Source organism: Passer domesticus, chromosome 14 (genome assembly GCF_036417665.1).
Source record: "Passer domesticus isolate bPasDom1 chromosome 14, bPasDom1.hap1, whole genome shotgun sequence".
Taxonomy (NCBI): domain Eukaryota; kingdom Metazoa; phylum Chordata; class Aves; order Passeriformes; family Passeridae; genus Passer; species Passer domesticus.
This window is the reverse complement of record NC_087487.1, coordinates 17,115,035-17,136,967: the sequence shown is the minus strand read 5'-3', so window position 1 is coordinate 17,136,967 and position 21,933 is coordinate 17,115,035. Positions and strand designations below refer to the sequence as shown.

The window sequence follows — 21,933 nt, the reverse complement described above, 5'->3', positions numbered from 1 at the left end:
TAGGACCACATCAAACCAAAAAATATGTCTCTCTATGGCAGGTATATCATTTCCCCAGCACTATTTTAATATTGCTTAGCAAAAAAATGGGTGAGGAGGAGACAGCAAAGGCAGCAAGATTGAGCTCCTTTGATATCTAATTTACTGTGCTGGATTCTCTTCAGCTTAATGAAGATAAATGTCCTACAGCTCATTCAAGAAGATAAAGCTGCTTAATTAATAATACAATGACAGTCTCATGACAATCATAATCCCCCTGAGGAATGGTCTATATATTCTGTTTTGAGCTCACATACAATCCCATCAGAAATAAGATGCTTCTGACAAAACACTAGTTCTTCTTCCCACACAAGTTACATGAACTTGCTTTACAGGCAAAGCTCTGTCCCATTCTACTTATATTTGCAAACAAAGAAAATCTCAACCTCAAACTAAACACCCAACCAGGAAGTCACAGGCATGTCCATGAGAGATCTACTCACCAGCCAGACATGCCACAGAAAACTGACAGGACACAACTGAACTACACCTTCAGCTCAGAACAAACCCCAAATGCCCTCCTTATCTGGATCAATGAGAAAAAAATCTCAAATATCTTATAAATGCCCAGTGCATCAGGGCATTCTAATATGTTGAAATTCCATATGCTGGCTACCAAAACCACAGGACACCAGTGGGGATGAAGGCCATCGATACCTCTACATACAAACAGTAATATTTCACTAACAAAAACTATTTAATCTCCCTAAAACCTTTTAAGAACAAGATGCAGTGTGTTTTCACCTGAGTTTTCAGAGAAAAGGGATAAGGCAAGCCTAATTCTACTTTTAAGTTAGAGCTTAAATCCTCTTCCTCATCACTAAGCAGCCCACAAAGGTGCTAGCCAAAAACCTGCCAGAAAGAAAACTAGAATTTGATCTCCCCATTTTGCTTCAGTCACAGCACTGGTGTAAGTGGTCTCAAATTTTATACAAATGCACTGATTCTCTTCCTCTCCATTGTTTCAATCCGAACAATGGGATGGGGATTCAAAAGAAAAAAAAACAATTTCTCCTGGAAAAAAGAAAAAAACCCTCACCAAAGTCAGGGTAGAAAGTGCAACACTGTTTCTCAAGCAGAACAAAACCAAAGCTGCCCAACTTAGTCCAGATTAATTTAAAAAAAGGAATAAGCGGGATCAATTTCCATCTCCTCCATGTGCTTTACGTTGTAGAGCAAGATCTGAAAAGAACTGAAGTCATTAATTCATCTACTTTTACTACGTGTACTTAAGACATTTATCTACATCAAACATAAAGTCACTGGGTGATTAAAGCTGTTCAAACACAATACTTGGCTTTCTCCCAAACTCCAATAATACTTTTCTTGCTATATATAGACTTCTCAGAGTTTACACTGCTTTAAAGTGATACAGGGAGAAAAACAATCTTGATTTCATCAACAAAACAATGGGCTCTGAGCTGATGTGTCAGCAGCAAGAGAGTCCCATGGAATTCTGACACTACCCCAACGTCAAGCTGCTGCTCAGAAGTTAAAAAAGGAAATCAAACAGCAGGAAGGGAACAGAACAAAACAGCAGCACACCACTATACAAGTCCATATTTTGCCTGCACTGTGAATTCTGAGTCCCTGGGCCATTAAAAGTAATGGAGCAATATTCCAGAAGGTTCAGGGAAAAGGAGCAAGAGATATGAAACAAATCCTGTATTAAAACAACTAAGCAAGCAAGGTAGCTATAGCCTGAAAAAACTTACTTTAAGAGAAAATAAGCAATTGTGGACAGACTCTAGATAGGAAGTCACTGTTGGCTCCTCCATACAAGAGCTAAATAACTGGCAGGACCACGACAAAGGGCAAATAAAACTGTGTTTCTTGAAACAACAGGCAATAGACCTGGAAATTCTAGACAAAAGATGTTGTAAATGCTGCAACATTATAAGGGCTCAAAGGATAACTGAACAACTTCCCTGGTGGGGGGTGGGGAAAACAAACAAAAAAACCCATTAATGGTTACTAAATATACGGAAACCACATCCAGCTCAGGAAATCCCTGAGCTAAGAATAGTTAAAAGCTGGAAGAGGATTACAGGGTCATGTACATGTGCATCTCCAGCCCACACGTATTTGCTCATGACCATCACTGGACAAAAGATGGCCCAGCAACACATTTGGCCCCAGCCACCAGAACTGCTCTTAAAGACCTTAGGTCATTGCTGTAATAATTTGCCTTAAACATGACAGGTTCCAGTTATCCCACTATATATTTCAGTACCCCATTAAAATTTTATTTTGCATCTCATGTAGCAATTCAGAAGTTAAGAGGAAACATTAGTGCAAGAGTCATCAACTTTTGGTACTTTTCAAGTTCACAGGGCACCTCTCTGTTAGGGCACAAGCAGCCAAGTGAGCAGCTTTCCCTGGACATCCATTTTGAGCCCTCTTCCCTTCTGACTGACAATTTTTAAAGACTGTTGTAGCAAACAGCTCTTACAAGAAATATAAATTGATGCTTTTAAATACAATGTTAACAGAATTTGTTACTGTATCCAAAAGACTGGGGATACTACCTACAGCTACCTCAAACTCCTCTGTCAAAGTGCTACAGAAAATACCTTTACTAGATCCTTCCCGAATTTCTCATCCTTTCTCTGCCTCTACTAGTAAGTGTTCCTAGTAGGTATCAGATCAAGTCATGTGTCTGTTTAAAAACACCCCTCCACTCTACTGCTACCACAGTAGGGCACCATTTAAATAGGAACAGCAATTTTAAATTTTAAGTAGCAAGAGTTATTACTTATAAATAACATTTTTTCCTCAAACAGTCATAAAATCATTGAGGTTTCTTATTCATATTCTGGCAAGGGCATCTGTGGATATATGAAGACAAAGCTCCGCTTTAGAACAGTGAATTAGGATGAATGTATTCAAACTTTCCATTAATTTTTAAGATTACTGATGGACCTGTTCATGCAGACTTCTTGTTTCTCACCTGCCTATTCCGTTCATCCATTATTCTCGTGATCTGTATTTTCTTTCTCCCCATTTTCGCCTCTTCTTTCTTTTGTTTAGCAATCCAGAAATAAACTAATCCAAGAAATGTCCCTCTTCAGTGTTCTAACACATGATACAGTTTTCTTTTACTTTGTCTTCAGCTCGAGAAACGGCTCCTACTTCTTCTTATAAGCACCTAAAAAAAAGATTAAAAATATTAATGTACAAATTACTAAAAAGGAAGTATCATTAAAAACCCGTAGAGCCAAAAAACATGTGCATCATGAAATTTCTGTGAGAAATCAAGTGTTTTCATTAGTAAAGTATTACACTACACACTGTCTTCTAATTAAACTCCCACTGCTTTGCTGTATTCTACCTACAAACTACAGACTTCAAATGACCAATAATTTCACACACTTCCAACTGAATGCCTCAAAGATACAATTGTCAAAGGGGTGGTGCTCATCACTCTAAGCTTCAGGCCTTTAGTTATCTGAGGTTTCACACATTTACACGTTCTGGTAAACTCCATTCAATATTTTAGAAATCCTTATAAAGAAACATTTTGTGTTGCCTGTTTTCTTTTGTAAAATTATCATAAAAATAACAAACAAAGCCATGAGAATATCAAGTTGCTGTTCCTAAGCTAAATTACATCTCCTTTTGTGAGCCAGTTCTTGGGGTTCCATTGGGAAACAAAAGGGAGAAGGAAAGAGGGAATCTCTCTACTTAAAGAGACCAGAGAAAAGAGTTTTGCAGCAAAAGTATTTCATGGTTACCATGACACCAAGGAAGACCTGAGACCTGACACAGCTCCTCTCTCTCCAATATCCTGTAAGTGCCACATCTGCCAACCCCCATGTGCAGCCCAGCACCTGTTTCATTGTTATACTGCTCACCAAGAGAAAAGCCAGTGTGCCACCACATTTAAATCTGCACTGAACTACCTGATATTTAACAAACTTCAAATGTATTTTCAGTAAAAAATTGCTAAGCCATAATCCAGATATACGGCTTGAATTCTAGGACAACATGAATTGAAGAAAACTGGAGAAAAAAATTAAATTAAATGGCTTCTAGAACATGAAGGATATACTAGAATGCATGAACAAGAAATAGGTACAATTTATTTATATTATCACCTAATACTCATTCAAGGGGGTAAAACCAGCCCCAGTATTAGCTGATAACCTCTCTAACTCCCCAACCCAAAACATCTTCTGAAGTAAAGCCTTGCATATTTTAATCTGGGTGTCACCATGCCATATCCTTGAGGCCATGTGTAGAAAGTGGTGCAACCACATCACCATCAGACAGTTAATGAGCAGAGACAGCAAGAGGCGATTAGTCACAGGCTACACTTCACAATACATTCAATTTACACCGAGGAAACAGACATGATGTTCTTGGGAGGAAAAAAACAGAGGTGGAAGAACATCACAAAACCAAGGGATGTCATTTTCTATTTACCTGACAGCAACAAAGGACTGCTTTAAAAAAAATCACAAAATACCCAAGAATATTTAGAAATACTATTTAATGAAATTTAAATTAAAACAACACTTACACAGTATGATATCCACTGGTCTAAAGGATATGCACTAAACACTGTCTATAAAGCCAAGCATTTGAAAACATGCATCAACACTGCACTGCTTTTGTTTTCCTCAAGAAAAAAAGATTTCTTCCAAGGCACTGCTAAGAAGGTAATTAATAGACAGTGAAGACCAGATGAAGCAGCCTCTATACAACCAACAGCACCCAGGGAATATCTTCCAGGGAAACAACAGTTGGCATATCGATTTATCCCACTTTTGTTTAAAAAAAATTTCTCAGCTCATGCTATGATCACACATTAAATTTAGTTCTGGAAAAATCTGGTTGCATCCCTTGAACATACCTAATCAAAGGATCTCTAACCAGCTCTTAAAATTTGTTTTCTCCTATATGTGTGGCTTCATTTTTTAAACCTCCCATGTATTATTGAAACAGTTCTCTGAATACAGAATTATCAGAGACCTTCCTCTGCTTTTAAACCCCTCCCCATCACCACCAGGACACAGAAATGGCCACCACACGAGGCCAAAGATCCACCTGGGGCAGCATTTTATCTGTGGCTACTAGCAGATATCACTAGGATGGTCAAGGAAGAACACAGGAGTAGAACAATAAATACATAAACCACATATTAAGTGTTTTTTGAATCAGGAACTTCTGGAGTCTTTCTGCCTCCTGCAACACAGTCAAAAGCAAGTCTCTGGAGTGAATAAAATAAGGAACTCTGGGGAAAAGGAGAGAGGAAGATAAATATGATGTGAGATTATACAATATGTACACTAAAGAACACAAGAGATGCACAAATGTTTTGTATGAGCTAATGGAAGGCACAGTAGCAGGGAAACACTGTTATCTGCTCTGTGCACTGTCACACAAAGGGAAATGGGAAACAGTCATTTTTACCAGCACTCTGTTACAGCTTTGGGGTGTCATTTCAGGTCTTTTACAATGCTTATGCTCTCTAAGGCATAAAAACCTCAAGCTATTCCTCATTTCTCAGAGTTCAGTGTTCCCTCTCATCTCAGGTCTGACTTTCTTCAGCCTCCAACACTTGTATCACTCAGAAATTCCCAATTTCCATCTGTGCGTGTGCCCAGCCCGGGTCCAGGCTCTCCTCCCTCTCCCACAGGTTGCTATGGACACCAGAACCTGCCTTGGATTCGCATTTTCCAAAGGCAGCCCAGCTCTGGGATGCAGCATCTCTGTCATTCTCAAGTCCCACTCAAGGTGATTCTCAAAGCTCAGAACTGAAACAGAAGTTTGGCTTGAGCTCAGAGCAGAAAGGACCTTAACACAGCTGCAAAATCAGAGAACTGCAGTAAAAAGGCTTTCCGTGCATGCTCAGAACATGCCAATGGCAAGTGACAAAGGCACCTTACGTTTCTAATGAGAAGAATGACTTTTCCTTTTACTCATCCTTGATCATGTCACGTGTGGTTTTATTTTCTATCCTGACTAGCAACAAAACTATGTAAGATAAGATAGCAAACTGGGTCCAAGATCGGGTTCCATCAGCAATGTAACTAACAAAATTTTCATTTTGCTAAATCACAGTTGCATTACAAACACATATTAGGTGAAGTTCTTAATTCACAAACCCATTGCATCCAGATTATCAACACGCTTTTGCCCAAATAAAGGCAAACCTGCTGATATACATATGAAAATGAACCCACATTTACATCTGAGACTAAATATGAAACTAACACAAAGTAACCTTGATGAAGGTAAAGTTCTACTTCCTTCAGTGACTGAATCCAATCACAGCCATCAAATCTGCTTCACATTACTTGCATGGGCACACAGAAGCAAAAATAAGTTTGTGTTAAAGAAGACATCTTCAGGCATCTATTAAACAAAATAATTAGAGTAAGAAGAGAAAAAGGAGGAAAAAAATCCCACATACTTCATTATGAGCTTCAAACAGAAAATAATGTCAGCTTGCAATAAAGGCAATAAAAATAGTATTTGTCTTGTCCAGGTAAAAGCCTCTCTATTTGTTTAAAAGTAAATTATTCCAAATTTTCTGAATTTATTCCCTTCCCCAAAACATGTGAAAACAGCACACTAATTACTGACAGACAACAGAACCACATGTAGAAACATACCCTCACAACTGCACATCTTCAGGAGCTCATCTGAGTTTGTTGTCAAGATTGCTTTCAGTTTCACAGATTGTTGAGAGAGATGTAACTTTAAATCAAGGAAACTGTATCTGACCTATTTAAAAAGATTCTTTCAAGGGTTCAGTGGAAACACATTATATCTGTGCAAAACTGCACAAGGTCTGGAAGGCTCCTGGCAGAACAGGTTAGGAAAAACTGTGTCAGAATCGTACTCCTTCCATTTAATTTCCTTTTACTTCCCTCTGACTCTGTTTTCCTGAAACTTCCATTTCACCACCATGGTTACAGGTTACATCTGACAGTCCCCGTCTCCTCACGGCTCATTTACTGCAATGCACACAAAGGAATGAGTGTCCTGACGTCAGATCATTTGCATGAAAACACAGATCTGCATCTTACACAAGCCTTGGCTATGGCTTACTAAATAGCAGAGAGTAATTTTTACTGAACCAAGATTAATAGGTCTTTTTCTAGTCTTAAAGGAGCCTGTGCAGATATTTTTGTAGCTATGGCCCCTCAGCATGAACTGGTGAGCACAGAGTGATCACAGCTGAACTGCAGTTGCTGGTAATTCTGACATTTTGCACACTCACACCAGCAGAATATAAAAATTCCCATTCACAGCAACACAGAGATGAGCCCCAGCACACCCACAAGGCAGATAACACAGAGTATCTCATTTTTCCACAGTACTAACAATGGACAAATGTCAGTGTCCTCTCTCCCTGCATTGAGTAGAAGTAGCTAGGGAAAAAAAAAAGGATTCAAAGAATGTCTTCACCAAAGTAATTTATCTAAAGGTTAAAGGGCTGTGTGGAACACAGCCAAACATGATTCTCAGACTCCATTTCACTGTCCAGAAGTGAGAAAGAAGAACATTTTCTCCTTCAGAACTTCAAAGAGATGCAAACCATATAAAATAAGTACACAACTGCAAACACCTTTTTTCCTAAATCCCATACTAATTACACAAAATATGTTCACTCAGATATGAGTGCACTCACACATGTGGAGGTCCATGGGTTGTCATCTCTGTGCTCTAGACATTCCACCAGCCCTGCTCCAAAACTCACTGCTACCACCTGGAAGCTAAATTTGAAAATTAAAATTCCCAGCAAAGGGATTTTTACATACCTTTATGTCTGCACTTAACACACTCAGATCCTTGCTGGGGATTTTGCAGAGGTGTGCAAGACAAAGCAGTTTCCTCCAGCCCCATTTCTACAGCCCTGTCACCATACATTGCTGCAGTAATGTCAGATACAATTGTTAAACAATCACACGGCTCCCCCTCCAAAACAAGGGAACATGCTGTCACTTCTCTCTCCCTACTTGCTGCACCACAATCTTAGGAAATAAATCTTTTTTCCATCCTGAGTTTAGAAGCCATTCTTCTCCATCCAAGCAGAGCCTCACAGTAAATGAGAGTGGCCTCACAGCTTCAAGGTCCTCTGCCACCAAGTGATACACAAGCATTGTTATAAAACAATAATATAACCCTTAGCCAAAATTACTTTTTTTTTTTTTAAGTGAGACAATGTAAAAAACAGGAAGCCATAAACAATTCTTTATTGATATTCTGGTTTTATGCATCATAAAATACTTGTTTCTTTCAGCTGGGAAGAATAACACACATCTCTGGTACAAGACAATTTAAATAAATTGTACTTTTAAGATTTGTGATGTTTTGCAGCTGAACACGGTCCTCAGCTTCCACACCAAAATCTATTTTTGAGCTCCGAGTTCGTAAGTAACAGAGCTTTTCAAATTATGTTTTGAAGGCATTAGAAAAGATCATTAAGTATTTTCAAAAAATATCCTTACTGAAGAACTGCACCTTCCAAGTGCTACTTAAACCCACTGTTTCTGGAAAAGGCCCTTTCTGCCATTTCCTCCATGCACTCAGTCCTGCCGAAGATGAAGTGGAAGAACTCCATTTTCTTGCACACAGAACTACAGGAATCTGAACTGGATCAAAAATGAACTAAGATTCAAATGTCTGTTTTAAGAACAAGTTTTATTACTCCTAGAATGCACGTTCAAGGTAGATTTTCCTGACCTGCTGGACCAGTTTTCCAGAACTATCAGCATCACCTGTGACAGCACAAGCACTCCTCGACAATGTGACAAATGTGGCCTTGCCCAGGATCAGGGACAGCCCGGAATTCTGCTTGGTTAGTTACTTTCAATTAAATGGGTTAAGATTTAATAATACCCAATAATCTGACTATTCACTTTTTCTTGGCCTGCTCTTCAGTCCAAAAAATCTCTATCACCCTATTCTGAGTATTTATAATTTATACTCCCTAGAACCAAAGCAGCCATCATCAAGCTATATACATACTTACTACATCTTTTCAAGTAACACCAAATTCTATTTTATTATTTCCATCCATAACTTTGGTATTTTCCAAATTAATTTATCCTTGCATTCTCAAAAATACATTAGAACATAGAAAATTGGAAACTGATGAGCTAACAGTGGAGAAAGACCACAGAAAGAGAACTAAACTTTCAATACTGGATTAAAATCCAATTTTAGATACAAGCAGAATATAAAATATTAAGTAATCACAAGAATTCTGCTGCCAGACTTCTACAAACAGATTAAGAAAATAACTGCACGACTGAATAGCTGTCTGGAAAACATGCTCCAGAGAGTTTCTCAAGAAACTTGCTCCTAATTTATCATGTAAGTTGCTGAAAGAAGTGCCTTTTCCACGGTATACAAAAATAGCCACAAACAAAGATGATTCGGAACACTGTTAACAAAACAAACCCCAATATGTAAAAGCTGAGGCCAAAAGGGCTGATTTCCTAGTGAATGAACCAGAGCTTTTACAACAACTCTGTCTGTTTGATCACAATTTTAGAACTTTTGATCAGATAAATTCTCCCCCTTTTTTCCATTTATAGCTGTTGGAAAATCAATGAACTAGATGCAGAAATCTAAACTTAAGCTTGGATATGATTGCTCCATAACAGAAAAGCATTTGCAGGTATTTAATTAGTGTAAAATGTTTGACAGCTTTCACAATGACAAGCTCAAAGTGCAACTCAAAGCGTTTAAACCCAGCTTTTAACCCTATAGACATCTGTACATTATAAGCCACAGAAAGGAGGTTTCTGTCCTGAAGCAAAATACACATATAAAACATTAAATGTTTTTCAAGATCAAAAGCATTTGCCTCACTCTTATCAGGAATTGGTAATGGCTGTGGAACTTAACTACCATGTGGCCAAAGAATGGCACAGAGCCACGTTTGTGTTATTACAGCTCCTCTCAAAGGAAGGGAGCCACCAGAGGAACCTTCCAAAATGCTGATCAGGACACGTCTGCCAGAGATGGCTTTGAATTATACACCACTGGACCCACAAGAAAAAGCTGCTGCCACAAAACAGCACTCCTTTGTACAGGAGACAAAACCCTGTGAAATGTATGTTTTTTATTCACCTTGGGATGGGGATCACTAAAACCTTGCTGCTCTTCTCAGCAGAGAAAATAAATTTCATGGTTTAAAAGCAGCCTAATAATGACTGGGTAAGAGTCAGCTGAACAAGGCACCTTCACATAGCACTGGTCATTAACTAAACAAACAACTAACAGTGTGATCAATTAAAAGATCAATTCTCATATTTTTATTCATCTTACAATAAGAGAGAATAAAATACATATACAGTACTGTTCAGCTTCCTATTAATGTATTTACCAACCAGAATGGAACTTTCTGGTTTTGCAACATCTTTATACTTCATTAATCTTCTTCAGGCTCACTGATGCATCTTTAGATAACACTTAACATACCGTTAAGTCATGGCTTTAAGAAAAAATATTATGAAATCTCTTTCCAGAAGTCTTCATATTTCATCAGTTACAGCAGTGACACTCAAGCTTTAATTACTGCTACCTTGGCTCATTACTTCTCCCACCTCAATTTAACTTTATCAATAGATCAGAGAATACAGATAATCTTATTTTGCATAGCAACATGCATCTGGCAAAGGTGTAGCTCATTATCTCCGCGTTCTCACAATGGCTCTGCCCCACTTGTCACATCTCTGTTTATCTCCACTGCAATCAGCAGAGCACACAGAGCACTGCCATCCCCAGAGCCACTCACTGCACACAGACAGGACATGTTTCACAGTTCCTGGAACAGAACTCAGCTGCAAAGTCCTAAATTCACCTGGTCAGATTTCTGTGAAATTCTAGATAAGCAGCATCACTTTTTTTTTTTGTTTGTCTGTGTGGTCACTAATCGTTTTCCTCCCTTTGTAAATAATTAATTTAAAGGTTTGCTTTGTTCCTTTTTTTAACATGGTCATGCCAGGCTGAATGCAGTGGGTGGAGCATTTTAAACATAAGCAGCAATATGTCAAACTAAACTCTAAACTTAAATTCAGGTTCCTGGCATTTCTATATAGAAATCCTTATCCACACAGAGCACTGTTCTTCCTTTTGTCTCTGAGAACATGATTTAAGTAGATCATCCTTTCTGAGGAGTACTGCAGCTTTTTGTGTGTGCGTTTTGGAGAGGGAACACTATTTTACAACCATTTAAAATCTCAACCAATAACATACATGTGAAGAACTGAACATTCATTCAAAATTAAACAAGGTGCCAACTGAGCTAAACCAAGCAGCATCCTGACATAGGACTTGAAATGTACAGAAATTAAGACCGTCAGAAAAAACAGTCAGAACACAGCACATACTGTAAGGCAATGTTATGAGATCTATTACTCTTATCCTTCAAATACTTTCTTTAAAATTGCATTCAAATTCTGCAGGCTGCACTTCACTTTCCTTGTAGCAAATGCCAAAGCAGAATTCTGCAGTCAGGTAAAGCAGTGTCTGTGCTCAGTACGTTCAAACTGACTGGTGCATAACTGGTACAGTTTTCCCAAGGCAAGAGCAGACACCACAGCAGATTTCTCCCTAAGAAAGGTGTAAATAAAAGGCATTCCTGTCTTTTACTTTCTTCTACTGGAAAAAAAAAACAAAACCAGAACATAAATTATGAGGTAATCTTATTTAACACATATTTTCCCTATTGTAAAAAATTGTACCAATTTCGTACTTCAGTGAACTGATTTTTTGGATGTGCAGCAAGAGTTCTAGAACTCCATGACGTGTGAACACTAACTAATGAGTAAACTTCTAGTAATTCTTTGTTACCTTTTACGAAGGGGGGACTGTCCCCTGTGCCTGCGAAGTACAAACTGTTGAGGTAATACAACAAACAGCCGCAGGACAGCAACTTCAACACATGTTCCTGAACAAACATTACAGCAATCAAAAACATTTACAGCTGACTCCAGGAATGTAATGGGATCCAAAGGCAGCCACAGCATTCTGTGGCTTTGCTTATACCTTATATCCTACAGAGAGCTTCTTCAAGTCAGGCTTCAAACCTAACAAAGCCAGATCTTACTGAAGTTCCCAGCAAGGGACAAATGTGAGGAGATGAGAGAATGGAAAATAGAAGGATTATAAACAAGATTCTTCCTTGCACACTGTGCCCTTGCAAGATGGGTTCTGGCTTCCAAGTTGGCTTCAGTCAACAGTGGCTTCGTGACGCAGAGCGCTGTGCGCTCCCGTTCTGTACTTGGGAAACATCTTCCCAAGGTTTGGCTCATCCTCAGTTATCTGCCTCTTCCTGATGTTATAGATCAGCTGCTCTTCATGCTCTGCACAAGCCACAGGCTCCAAGCTTCTTGCACAACTCCCATCTGTGTTGGTTTTTTGCTAGGGCTTTTTTTACCTGCTGTGACAGGCAGTCTCCAGACCATTTCTCCTTCTTAGCAACTACACACTTCCAGTCTTCCCAAGGATTGCATGTCACAGGCACCCCCCCTTCAAAGGAAATGGGACAGGAAACCCAAGAAGAAATACAAGAGAGAACACACATCAATGATCTATAAGAAGCTTTAAATCACTGAACAATTATCCAGAAAGCTTTCTTGATAATTTATTCGATGTCTGATTAAATGACAGCATGCAGTCATATTGTTGAAGTGCAACAATTATAAACCAGACAGACACGACAACATAATGCTTCAAGCAGCCTGCATGCCTCAGAAAGACACTCAGCAAACCATAAAGACGCCTACGTGTTTCTAACAAAGATTAGTGGCAAGTTCCTTACTCTGTGGCTGCCACAGTCTTTGTTCAAAAATCAATCTCTGCTTTTAAAATTCAGATACACCACCAGTTCAAATTTCTAAATAAAAATTTTTAAAAGCTATGCTAAGTATATACTATATATACTTAGTATTGCTAGGATATTAAAACTACATTTCAAAGGATTATTCCTGTCTCTGCACTGTTTTAAGCAAATAGTCCCATCATATTTAAATGAAAATAAATCACAGTTGTTGTTGATGGGGGAGCTACAGCAGATCACAGAGCATGTCCTCTCCAGACATGCATGGAGACAGCTTCTTTGTAATCTAAACATTTCAGAATCCAAGGCAGACAGGTAGCAAATAATAAAACAATGTACAAGTGAGATGAATCCACTCAGCTACAGCTCAGCTGTGATAATCTGCAAAAGGATTACATACAGGGAGAACTTAGGCAGCATCAAGGAACTGAGGAAAATGGTGCTGGGCACCACAGGCAAGAAACTGCCTGACTCCCATGACCTCTCCAGTGTCAGCAGCCACTTTTAAAAGCAACCTAGAATGAAATTCCTTACAGCCCAAAACATTTTATCGACCCAAGCACAAGTACTTCATCCCCACAGTGTTACTGCCCTCCATTTGGATGTCCAGATTCTTAAAATCAATCACGAGCTAAGACTGTCCTAATCAAGTACAGGGCAAGCCATTAAAACCAGAAGTTTAGTACGTTAGGATCCATGCCCCAACACCTAAACTTACTGTAGGGTAAACTCCATTTTTACCAAGAATATTATTCAAATGATATTCTGCTTATAAACATTTTTCTTGTTTGGCAGGAGATGTCTGGTAGTCTGGGCACTCTTACGCCATTAGGATTAACCCAGCCGCTTGGATTCTCTTGCCAAAATGTCAATTTAACTACAATTTAACTAGAACATTGACTCTTCAGATACTTCAAAACTATTGTGTCCTTAACAAGAAACTAGCACACACAGTTTGTTAATATGGTTTAGTTGAGAAACTGAAATTCAGGCTGCTACAGTAACTCTGTTACTTGTTATTACCTGCAAGACAAGTGAAATAATTAGATTTTGCCATCTGCTCTTTCTTGCCAATTGCTGCAAATGGAAAAATTAAGATGTTTGACCCTAAGTAACATTACTGCTTCACAGCAAAGCTATGTGGTTCAAGTGCTAGATAGCAACATGCATTCAAATATCTAATTCAATACCAAGAAGCAGCCCTGAACCATGTCAGAAGAGAAGAGTGCATGATCTCTTGCACAATTAGACAGAGTGGACACCTCAGCACTTAATTATGGAATCACTGATTTAAACCTGCTTGGAACATACACAGAACAGTGCACGTTTCCACATACTGCTGGGTCCCTTTCATCCATGCTGTTTTCTTCATCCCTGACAGAATCCTAGCTAAGAGCCCTTAGGAGCCTTATTTGAATTGCAAAGCAAATACAAAGCAGTTAGTTGTGAATGACTTCTTGAAGGTGTATTGTGGTTAAGAGCAGTTGCATTCCACCATAAAACCTGGATGCTGCCTGTAGCCCTGGTAGCTCAAAGTGTGCAATGTGTAAGTTCACTCACCTCAGTCAACTCATGAGCTGGGACAAGTGAGCTGGTGTTGAACTTCTCATGTGAAGTGACAAACTTATTTAGACACAGAAATTATTTTCATTTATCTACCAGAATCATCAGAGCACACATGAAAGCACCTGCAATCTTTTCTGTTCCTTTCTCATAAGATAAGGAATTTTGTCTTTCTGAAAACCCCTATGTACTTCTTTATCTGGGGGAGAAAAACAGGTATCAGATATTAAATACACTTATTAAAGTGGATTCTGTACACTAGAATCAGATGCTAACTTAATTATTTTGCATTATCTCATTTTACTCATTCTACATACCTAACCTGCAAACATGATTAAATGGAGTTATATGAACAAAAAGTAAACCACAGCAAACTGACACTGTTTATACACAGCTTTCAAGAACCTGCTGAGAAGCATTCCTGCACCTGCAAGAAACCCTAACTCCTCTTAAAAAAACCTTCATTGTTGAGTACTCTGGGCCTTCAGGACATTAAAGCATTTCTCTCTCACATGCTGACTGGAGGCCTTGCAGCAGCTGAAGCAATAAATATTGACAGCAAGCTGGCAAACAGCAGATAGCAGTGCTCTGCTCTCCAATTTCACCTGCCTCAGCAAAGACCCAGCCTGCAAGGGACAGCACACCCAGGGCCTCTTCAGCTCCCTTATTACTGCTCTGGCCTGTACTGAAAATGTGTTTTCCCCTCCAGTGCTGGTGTAGCTTTGAACACACCTGCTTTTCTACACCACCCTGAGAACCTGAATCTCCTCACTACCACAGAGATACAAAGCAACAAAGTTTTAACTGGCTACAAATCATACTGCAAGAAACTCCCAGCAGCCAGTGCCACCCTGTCCTGCTCTTTGGTGATGCTTTGCAAGTCTTGCACATGAGGCCACACATTGTTTAATAAAAACTGAACAGCCAACTCAGAGCAAACACTGGAACGGCCATATGCCAAAATACAAGATACTCCTGACAGCTCATGAGAATTGGAATTAGTGAAGTGGATTTTAATTAGGAAACTGTATTGATGACTAAGTTCTGCTTTTCCCTCAATTCTCACCTCATATCCTCTACTTTGAGGCAGGATTACAGAAGCTGCAAGGAAATGCATTCAGACTTGCTTAAAGAAAATTGAAAACAAAACACTGTGACTACAAAATTCTGTCTTCCCACTGGGAGAAAGGGATCTTTCCAGCAATTCACTCCCTGCATTCAGACGAACTACAGATTGCTGGTTGGTTTTTTAGCAGACTCCATCCTGCTGCCAAGTTAACAGATTTTTAAACTGAGATTTGAAACAAAGACTTCTTAGTATAACCCAGAAGGCTGAGCACTGAGTTGGACCTAGTTCTCAAAACTTGATCTTATGATTTCATCTGGAACTCATACACTTTTACCCCTGCACAGACACACCTATGATTATGGGCTATGTTTAGATTTGTAAGAATTCACCAACATCCAGTGTCATCATTTTCTCCAGCACGCAGCTTCACGGAGGGAGGGGTGGAGACATCCTCCACACTATAAACATTTGCCTACTTTCAAAGGAAGATAGGAATCAAAACAAGCTTACCCTGTACTTCAAGCAGACACCACTCTTAACATGTTACATCAACCAACACTTGTGGAGATTCTTCCTTCTAGCTTCTGGTAGGTTTCCTTCCTCTTTGTCTACCACTGAATGTACTTCATTTTGATGGTAATATCTGATTAACAACCTCAGCAAGCCTTTAGAGGTGGCAGGCACTCCCCTTTGTAAGCTTCACTTACCGAAAATAACACAAACCCTTTAGTGCTCCACAACAGAAACAGCACTACATAAAATCTTAAGGCCACCATCACTGTGCAGTTTGGGAAGAGATGGGCATGCATGAACCAGATCCATTGCACAGCAATAACAGCACTTAAAGCAGCACTGAGCTTTGGTTTAAACAGAGTAAACCAAGACTTCTGCTCTCACACCCTACTGCTGCCAAATCGTTCCATCTGCATTAGCTGCAAGATGTCAGCTTGGGCATGGAAAGGAAGAATTATTTAGTGCATTTAGTGAATTCTCTGATTCAAAAATCTCCTCTCAGTCAAACAGGTGTCCTTGCCCAGGTGGAACAGAAGCCACAATATTCCTGAAGAGGATGGCAGTATCCCCTTCAAATTCCCATACAGAGGAGTGATACTCTCATGTTCAAAAAAGAAGTCCAGTTCCTTCAGGGAAAATGTTCACCATGCACAGCTGGAAGAAAGGCAACAAAGGGAAGAATAGGTCCTCAAAAGCAGAAGTGTGACAGGGGACAGCAGCAGAAAGAATTAACAGTAAGTTTGTCTGTGACATTTCATCTAATTTGATGCCACATAGCACAGAACAAAGACACAAACCTGGAGTTTTCAATTTAGTAGATTCAAGCAGGCATTAAAAAGAAACTGATTTTCATTCACTTTTGAGGATTTCACCTTAAGGGAAGGTCTTTCAAGGATGCACATGATACTCTTTGGCCTTCTGAAAATGAAATCAATTAAGCACAAGACTCAATTCTTGTAAAAAAATTATTTAGAACAGCCATGGGGAAAGGAAAAGAATATCATGAAACCAAAGAAATATTTGTCAATAACACTGACTAACCCACTAGAAAGATGCTGCAGCTTTTGCTAGAGGTCTGAGTTTGCACTGGTGGTTCTGCAGTGTCTCAGATCCAGGTTGCTATGGAAGAAAAAAAAAAAGGGAACTCTAAAGGGACCTTGTTGTTTTCATATGGCATTAACTCAAGAGCTTGTGCAGGAACATTATTGATATTTTTAACCACTTAGAATGACCCACCATAGCTTCCAACACAACTACACCCTCCAGGGCTAGAAACAGGACATTTGCTAAGGAAAACCTACTGTGCTTCCTTGCAATTCTTCTGCAAACGCAGTATCTACCAAAGCTACAGAAATCAACAGAAATTATCTTCAACCTTTGAAGGAGTTCACTGGTCCATAATGACGGTGCACCTAGAATACAATAAAAACCCAAAATCCAACAACCAGTTACTCTGAAGAAAGTGCCTACATGGACTTCTCAACAGAAGAGATGGAAAAAGCTGATAGCTGGAAGAGGTATGTTAAAATCACAGCTGGGGAAGGTGGAACCCTTCGCTCCTCTGCTTTCAGGGAAGCCTCACTGGCAGGACGTGGGGCCACCCAAGCTGGGAAGGAAAGGAGCTCCCAAAGCATTCAGAACCCACTTGAATCCTCCAGCTTAAGGAACACAATCATGCAAGCCTGAGACTAAGGAAATCCTTGAGCCATGTGTCAGTAGAAATCATGTCCCACATTCAGTATGAAAGCTCCCCTCTGCTGCTTGGATCCAGCCCAGGACGTTTCTGCTCACCTGGTCCCACAGCTGCTGTGCAAGAGCCTCGCTGCTACCACAGGGAAAATGGGATTGTGCAACAAAACAAGGGATGACGAGCAAATCACCTCACTCTCTGCCCAGCACAAGACATCAAAAACCCCGAAACTGTAAACCAACATCAACATCACACTTTCTGCAACAAATCATCAGGGAAAATACTAAATTTTATTAGGATTTTGCATAAGCGAGATTATATTCCATTAAAGAGATTATCCACTTTTTAATGTTGTCTTGATAGAGGACTTATGTATGCCACTCTTCCCTGCTTATCATCTCCCAAATGGTGTCCTGGTAAATCTGCAGAAGGCACATAAGTGACACTTTAGCTTTTAAGCATAGATGATACCAAGACAGTCTGACAATATCACAGCACTGCCAAAATTCACAATTGTGGGTTTTCTTAAAGATTAAGTACCTGAGGATCATATTGCTATTTTCTGATTTCATTTAAAATTTAATCTTTGGTCATCATGGCAGTGGAAAACTGAACTGTAACAGCCAAAAAAAACCCAAATAAAACACTCCAAAAATTATGTGGATTAGAAAAATCTAATTACTTTGGAATTCTATCTCTCTCACACTGATATGCAGAGACATTGCTGCAGCATTCCAAATTCTGAGTTGGTTACATCCCAGTTATAAACTGAGCCTCTTTAATGAACAGAACTCGGAAAACATTCAGAGAAATGTTAACTTTTGAGAGCTTCTCTGTTTTATTCACTTGTATAAGATCACATGGTTACTAGACACATGCATGCTAAATATATTACATGCTACCATGGCAGCAGGTCAGTTCTGCACAAGCTGCTTGTATTAAATTTCTCCTGTAAGTGACATTAGAGTTTAGCTCTGCTCCAGCACATATAGGAAGAGGCTTCACATTCCAAACTACCATCTGAAGGGGAAAACTATGCCAACACAGTACAAAGTATGCCTGTGCTACTTTAACCCATTTACTATTTTAACACACACACGCAAGCCTTGCATTTATGTTATCTATATTATGAATTTTTCAGATTCAAGACTCTAAAGCTAATGGCTTTGTCATAGTCTTTTGCTATGAAAATTTAAGGAAAAGGTCACACAACTATAGTTGATAATATGTGAAATGTTAAGACTGATGAAACTCCAAGCATTAAGTATCATTAACTGGGTAGGCTATTCAAACACATTTGAAATCTTTTACTGGTTTATTAAACTGCCTGGATACACAGTAACTAGTAGAACACATTTTAAATAAGCATCACTGCATATTGTTGTAACAATTTCAGAGCAGCTGTTCTCCATAAAAGACAGTGACATATTAAAAAATCCCACATATTGTCTCTACATATATATTGACATGTCTAGAAATACACACACTGGCATATAAAAAGCACAAACAAATCTGAGTTGTCAAAATTAATGGAGCACACCCTAAAAATATTTCATCATCCTCTGTTACAATGCTTTAATTGTCATACTACAACAGGACACCACTGCAGAGAATGCCAGCAGAATGGGTAAGGAAGGCAAACTCTTCTAAAAGCAGCCTCTAGACCAACAAAGGATCCTGTATTCCATGGCTTCAGATTGGTGCCTTGGAGAATGCAAAGATAAAAGGGGAACAGACTTGATCACCAGGGCCAAGAGAGGTTATCTGTGTTCTGCTGGAGGAATATGCATTAATCCTTTTCTTTTCCTAAGCACAGAGAAAGCTTAACTCAAACACTTATCAGTAAGGGTGTAATCACAACAAGCTTCAGCTGACGTTGGAGGCAGAGGGAACCATACAGACCTCTGGTAAGTATTTAGGCAGCTAACCCACATAAAAACCCTGGACTGTTGCTTCTCTAGTGCAACCATATCCACAGGGGGTAGGTGAAAGTTCTCACAGACCTCCTTTTGCTGCAATTGCATGTTTGCTGCAATGTAGAAGCAGATCCTGACACTGCTCCTCTTAAACAGAAAATTCGTGAAATGGTTCATGCTTCATTGAGCTTCCCTTTCCATTGGTGGGAACAGCTGGAAACCAGACAGAACTACCAGCAGGTACCACCTTACCCACAACAAAGATCTGCTATGAGCATTCCAAGACAACAAGGAGAGGCAAAGGTAGAGGTATGCCTGGATTTTGAGCAGATGATACTTTAAACTAGCTCATTATTCAGAGTCCTCCCTTAATTACTCTGCAGAGCACACCAGCATTTATCAAATAATACACTGACAGAAAGATACAGAATACCCCATTTTTACAGAAGGAAATTATTATAACACTTTTAATTTTAGTCACCCAAAGGTTAAGGACCAAACTGTAAAATGTCTGAAGTATGGTCCTGATATATTGACCAGGTTTCATTCTGACATTAGAATTTCTGCTCTAAGGGACCATGCTGGAGGCACAAAATCATTTCTAATATAGGAGGGACTTTTTTTTTAGCAGTAGAAACACTTCTATTAGCTACACAGAGAATATTCATTTAGTGTCACACATCAGCACATGACTGAGAGCCTTTATCCGGTCAAACAGCGTCACATGGACCAAGTGCTAACACAGAGCAGAGCTCTGCCTGGAGCTCCAGCATCGAATCTGGGCCATCCTTGCACTTACAGGTTTCTGTGCAGCTGCTGGCAAGAGCTCCCCACCCCCCGACCCAGGGGAGCACTGAAGCTGTCGCTGAGAAGAGGAAAGAAAAAAATTCCTCCTCAAGAAGCATTCTTCACCTCTGCAGAGCTGTCACAAACGTGAGCCTGGCTGAATTATCACGTTCCAAACTTGGCATTTGACTTGTTACTGCTCGAATATTTAAGCCATCCCTTTCCTACCTGCACCAGAGCTGAACCCATTTTTTCGTTACATTTTATTTGGTATTTTTTCCACAGTGATGACTTAAGAGGTGCAAACCATTCTGACCCGCTATTAGCAAAGTCCCAGCATTGAAGAACAGCCCAACACATGCCCCAGCACACCAGGAGTATTCAATAACTCACACACACACTGGATTCCCTTCACAAAAAGAACACACAGAACTAAAACCAAGAGCTGCACTGATAAAAAAAAACCCACTGAGAAGTCATGAAATAACTGAACTGGTAAACTTCCATACAAAGACAAAACTAGGAATTGGAATCGACAAATACAACTCGTCTACAGAAAACATATTTTTCATCTTTTTAAAGAACATGTTTCTGACTGCACAGTTAAAAAGCAGCTTCCAAGTCTTATCAATACAGTAAAAACTAAATAAACAGTGTTTCTTCTGTAAGCAAATAATATTAAGGGGCCTTACAATCTTACATATCACATGCAACGAGTTTTGACAAAGAAAAATAAATGCTCAATATTATACAAAGCACAAAAAAAATCCCACTGACCTTGGTGAAGGACTTGGAATTAAATTATCTGCAGCTGTGAAGTGCTACAGGTTTCTCTTACTTCAGAAGCAAACAAAAACCATCAGCAACAGGCAGAAATCAAAACCTATCCAACATGATTATCAACCAAAGTAGAGCTTGCATAACATAAAACTATGCAGATGCTCTTTCAGATCAGATAATAATTGCTTTATTTCTCCAAAAGTGTTGGTACCTAATCAGTCAGTTTTGGAGCATCTGCTTTTCAAGACCCCAGGTGAAAAGAAGAAACAAAAATCTGTTAATGCAACATACCCAGCTGACAGATGTAGAACTGCATTCATGGAAACACTAGAAGACACACCAGAAATGGAGGATATTAAGAAAAGTAAAAGAATATATACTTGCCAAGAGTAGAATCCACAACACTTGCTTTCTCAGGAGAAAATACATCAGCACTTTAATAGGTAAATCTGCCAGAGAACTTGCCATCTACCCACCAGGAAGTGAAATGAAAGAAAGCTCAAAAAAACAGCACAGAAAACAGAAGGGGGTGTGGTGGAAATACTTCTTGTTTACTTGCAACTATCTAAAAAAAAAAAATTTAGAGAATAAACAGCTGAAATCTGACACATTCACTCATCCAGATCATCACTCCAAAAATCCCAGGCAACACAGCTTCAGCTGCTTGCAGCAGTTGCTTTTAGCCAAGTCACACATCACCCCACACCTCCTCCTCTGCTGCCCTGTCACACTGACACAGGACAGAGCTCGAGGTTGTCCAACTGCACCCAGG

At 39.4% G+C, this 21,933-nt stretch overlaps 1 protein-coding gene across 4 annotated transcripts in view; it reads right to left on the bottom strand.

The window, feature by feature from the left end:
• Positions 1-21,933, bottom strand: part of MEF2A (myocyte enhancer factor 2A) — an 80,953-nt gene that overhangs the window by 44,729 nt on the left and 14,291 nt on the right. For all 4 annotated transcript variants that reach the window (XM_064388951.1, XM_064388952.1, XM_064388949.1 and 1 more), the window contains exon 2: positions 2,990-3,187. In XM_064388951.1, the coding sequence (XP_064245021.1) occupies positions 2,990-3,043 (54 nt within the window). In that variant the 5' untranslated portion in view covers positions 3,044-3,187. The remainder of the gene's footprint in view (positions 1-2,989; positions 3,188-21,933) is intronic.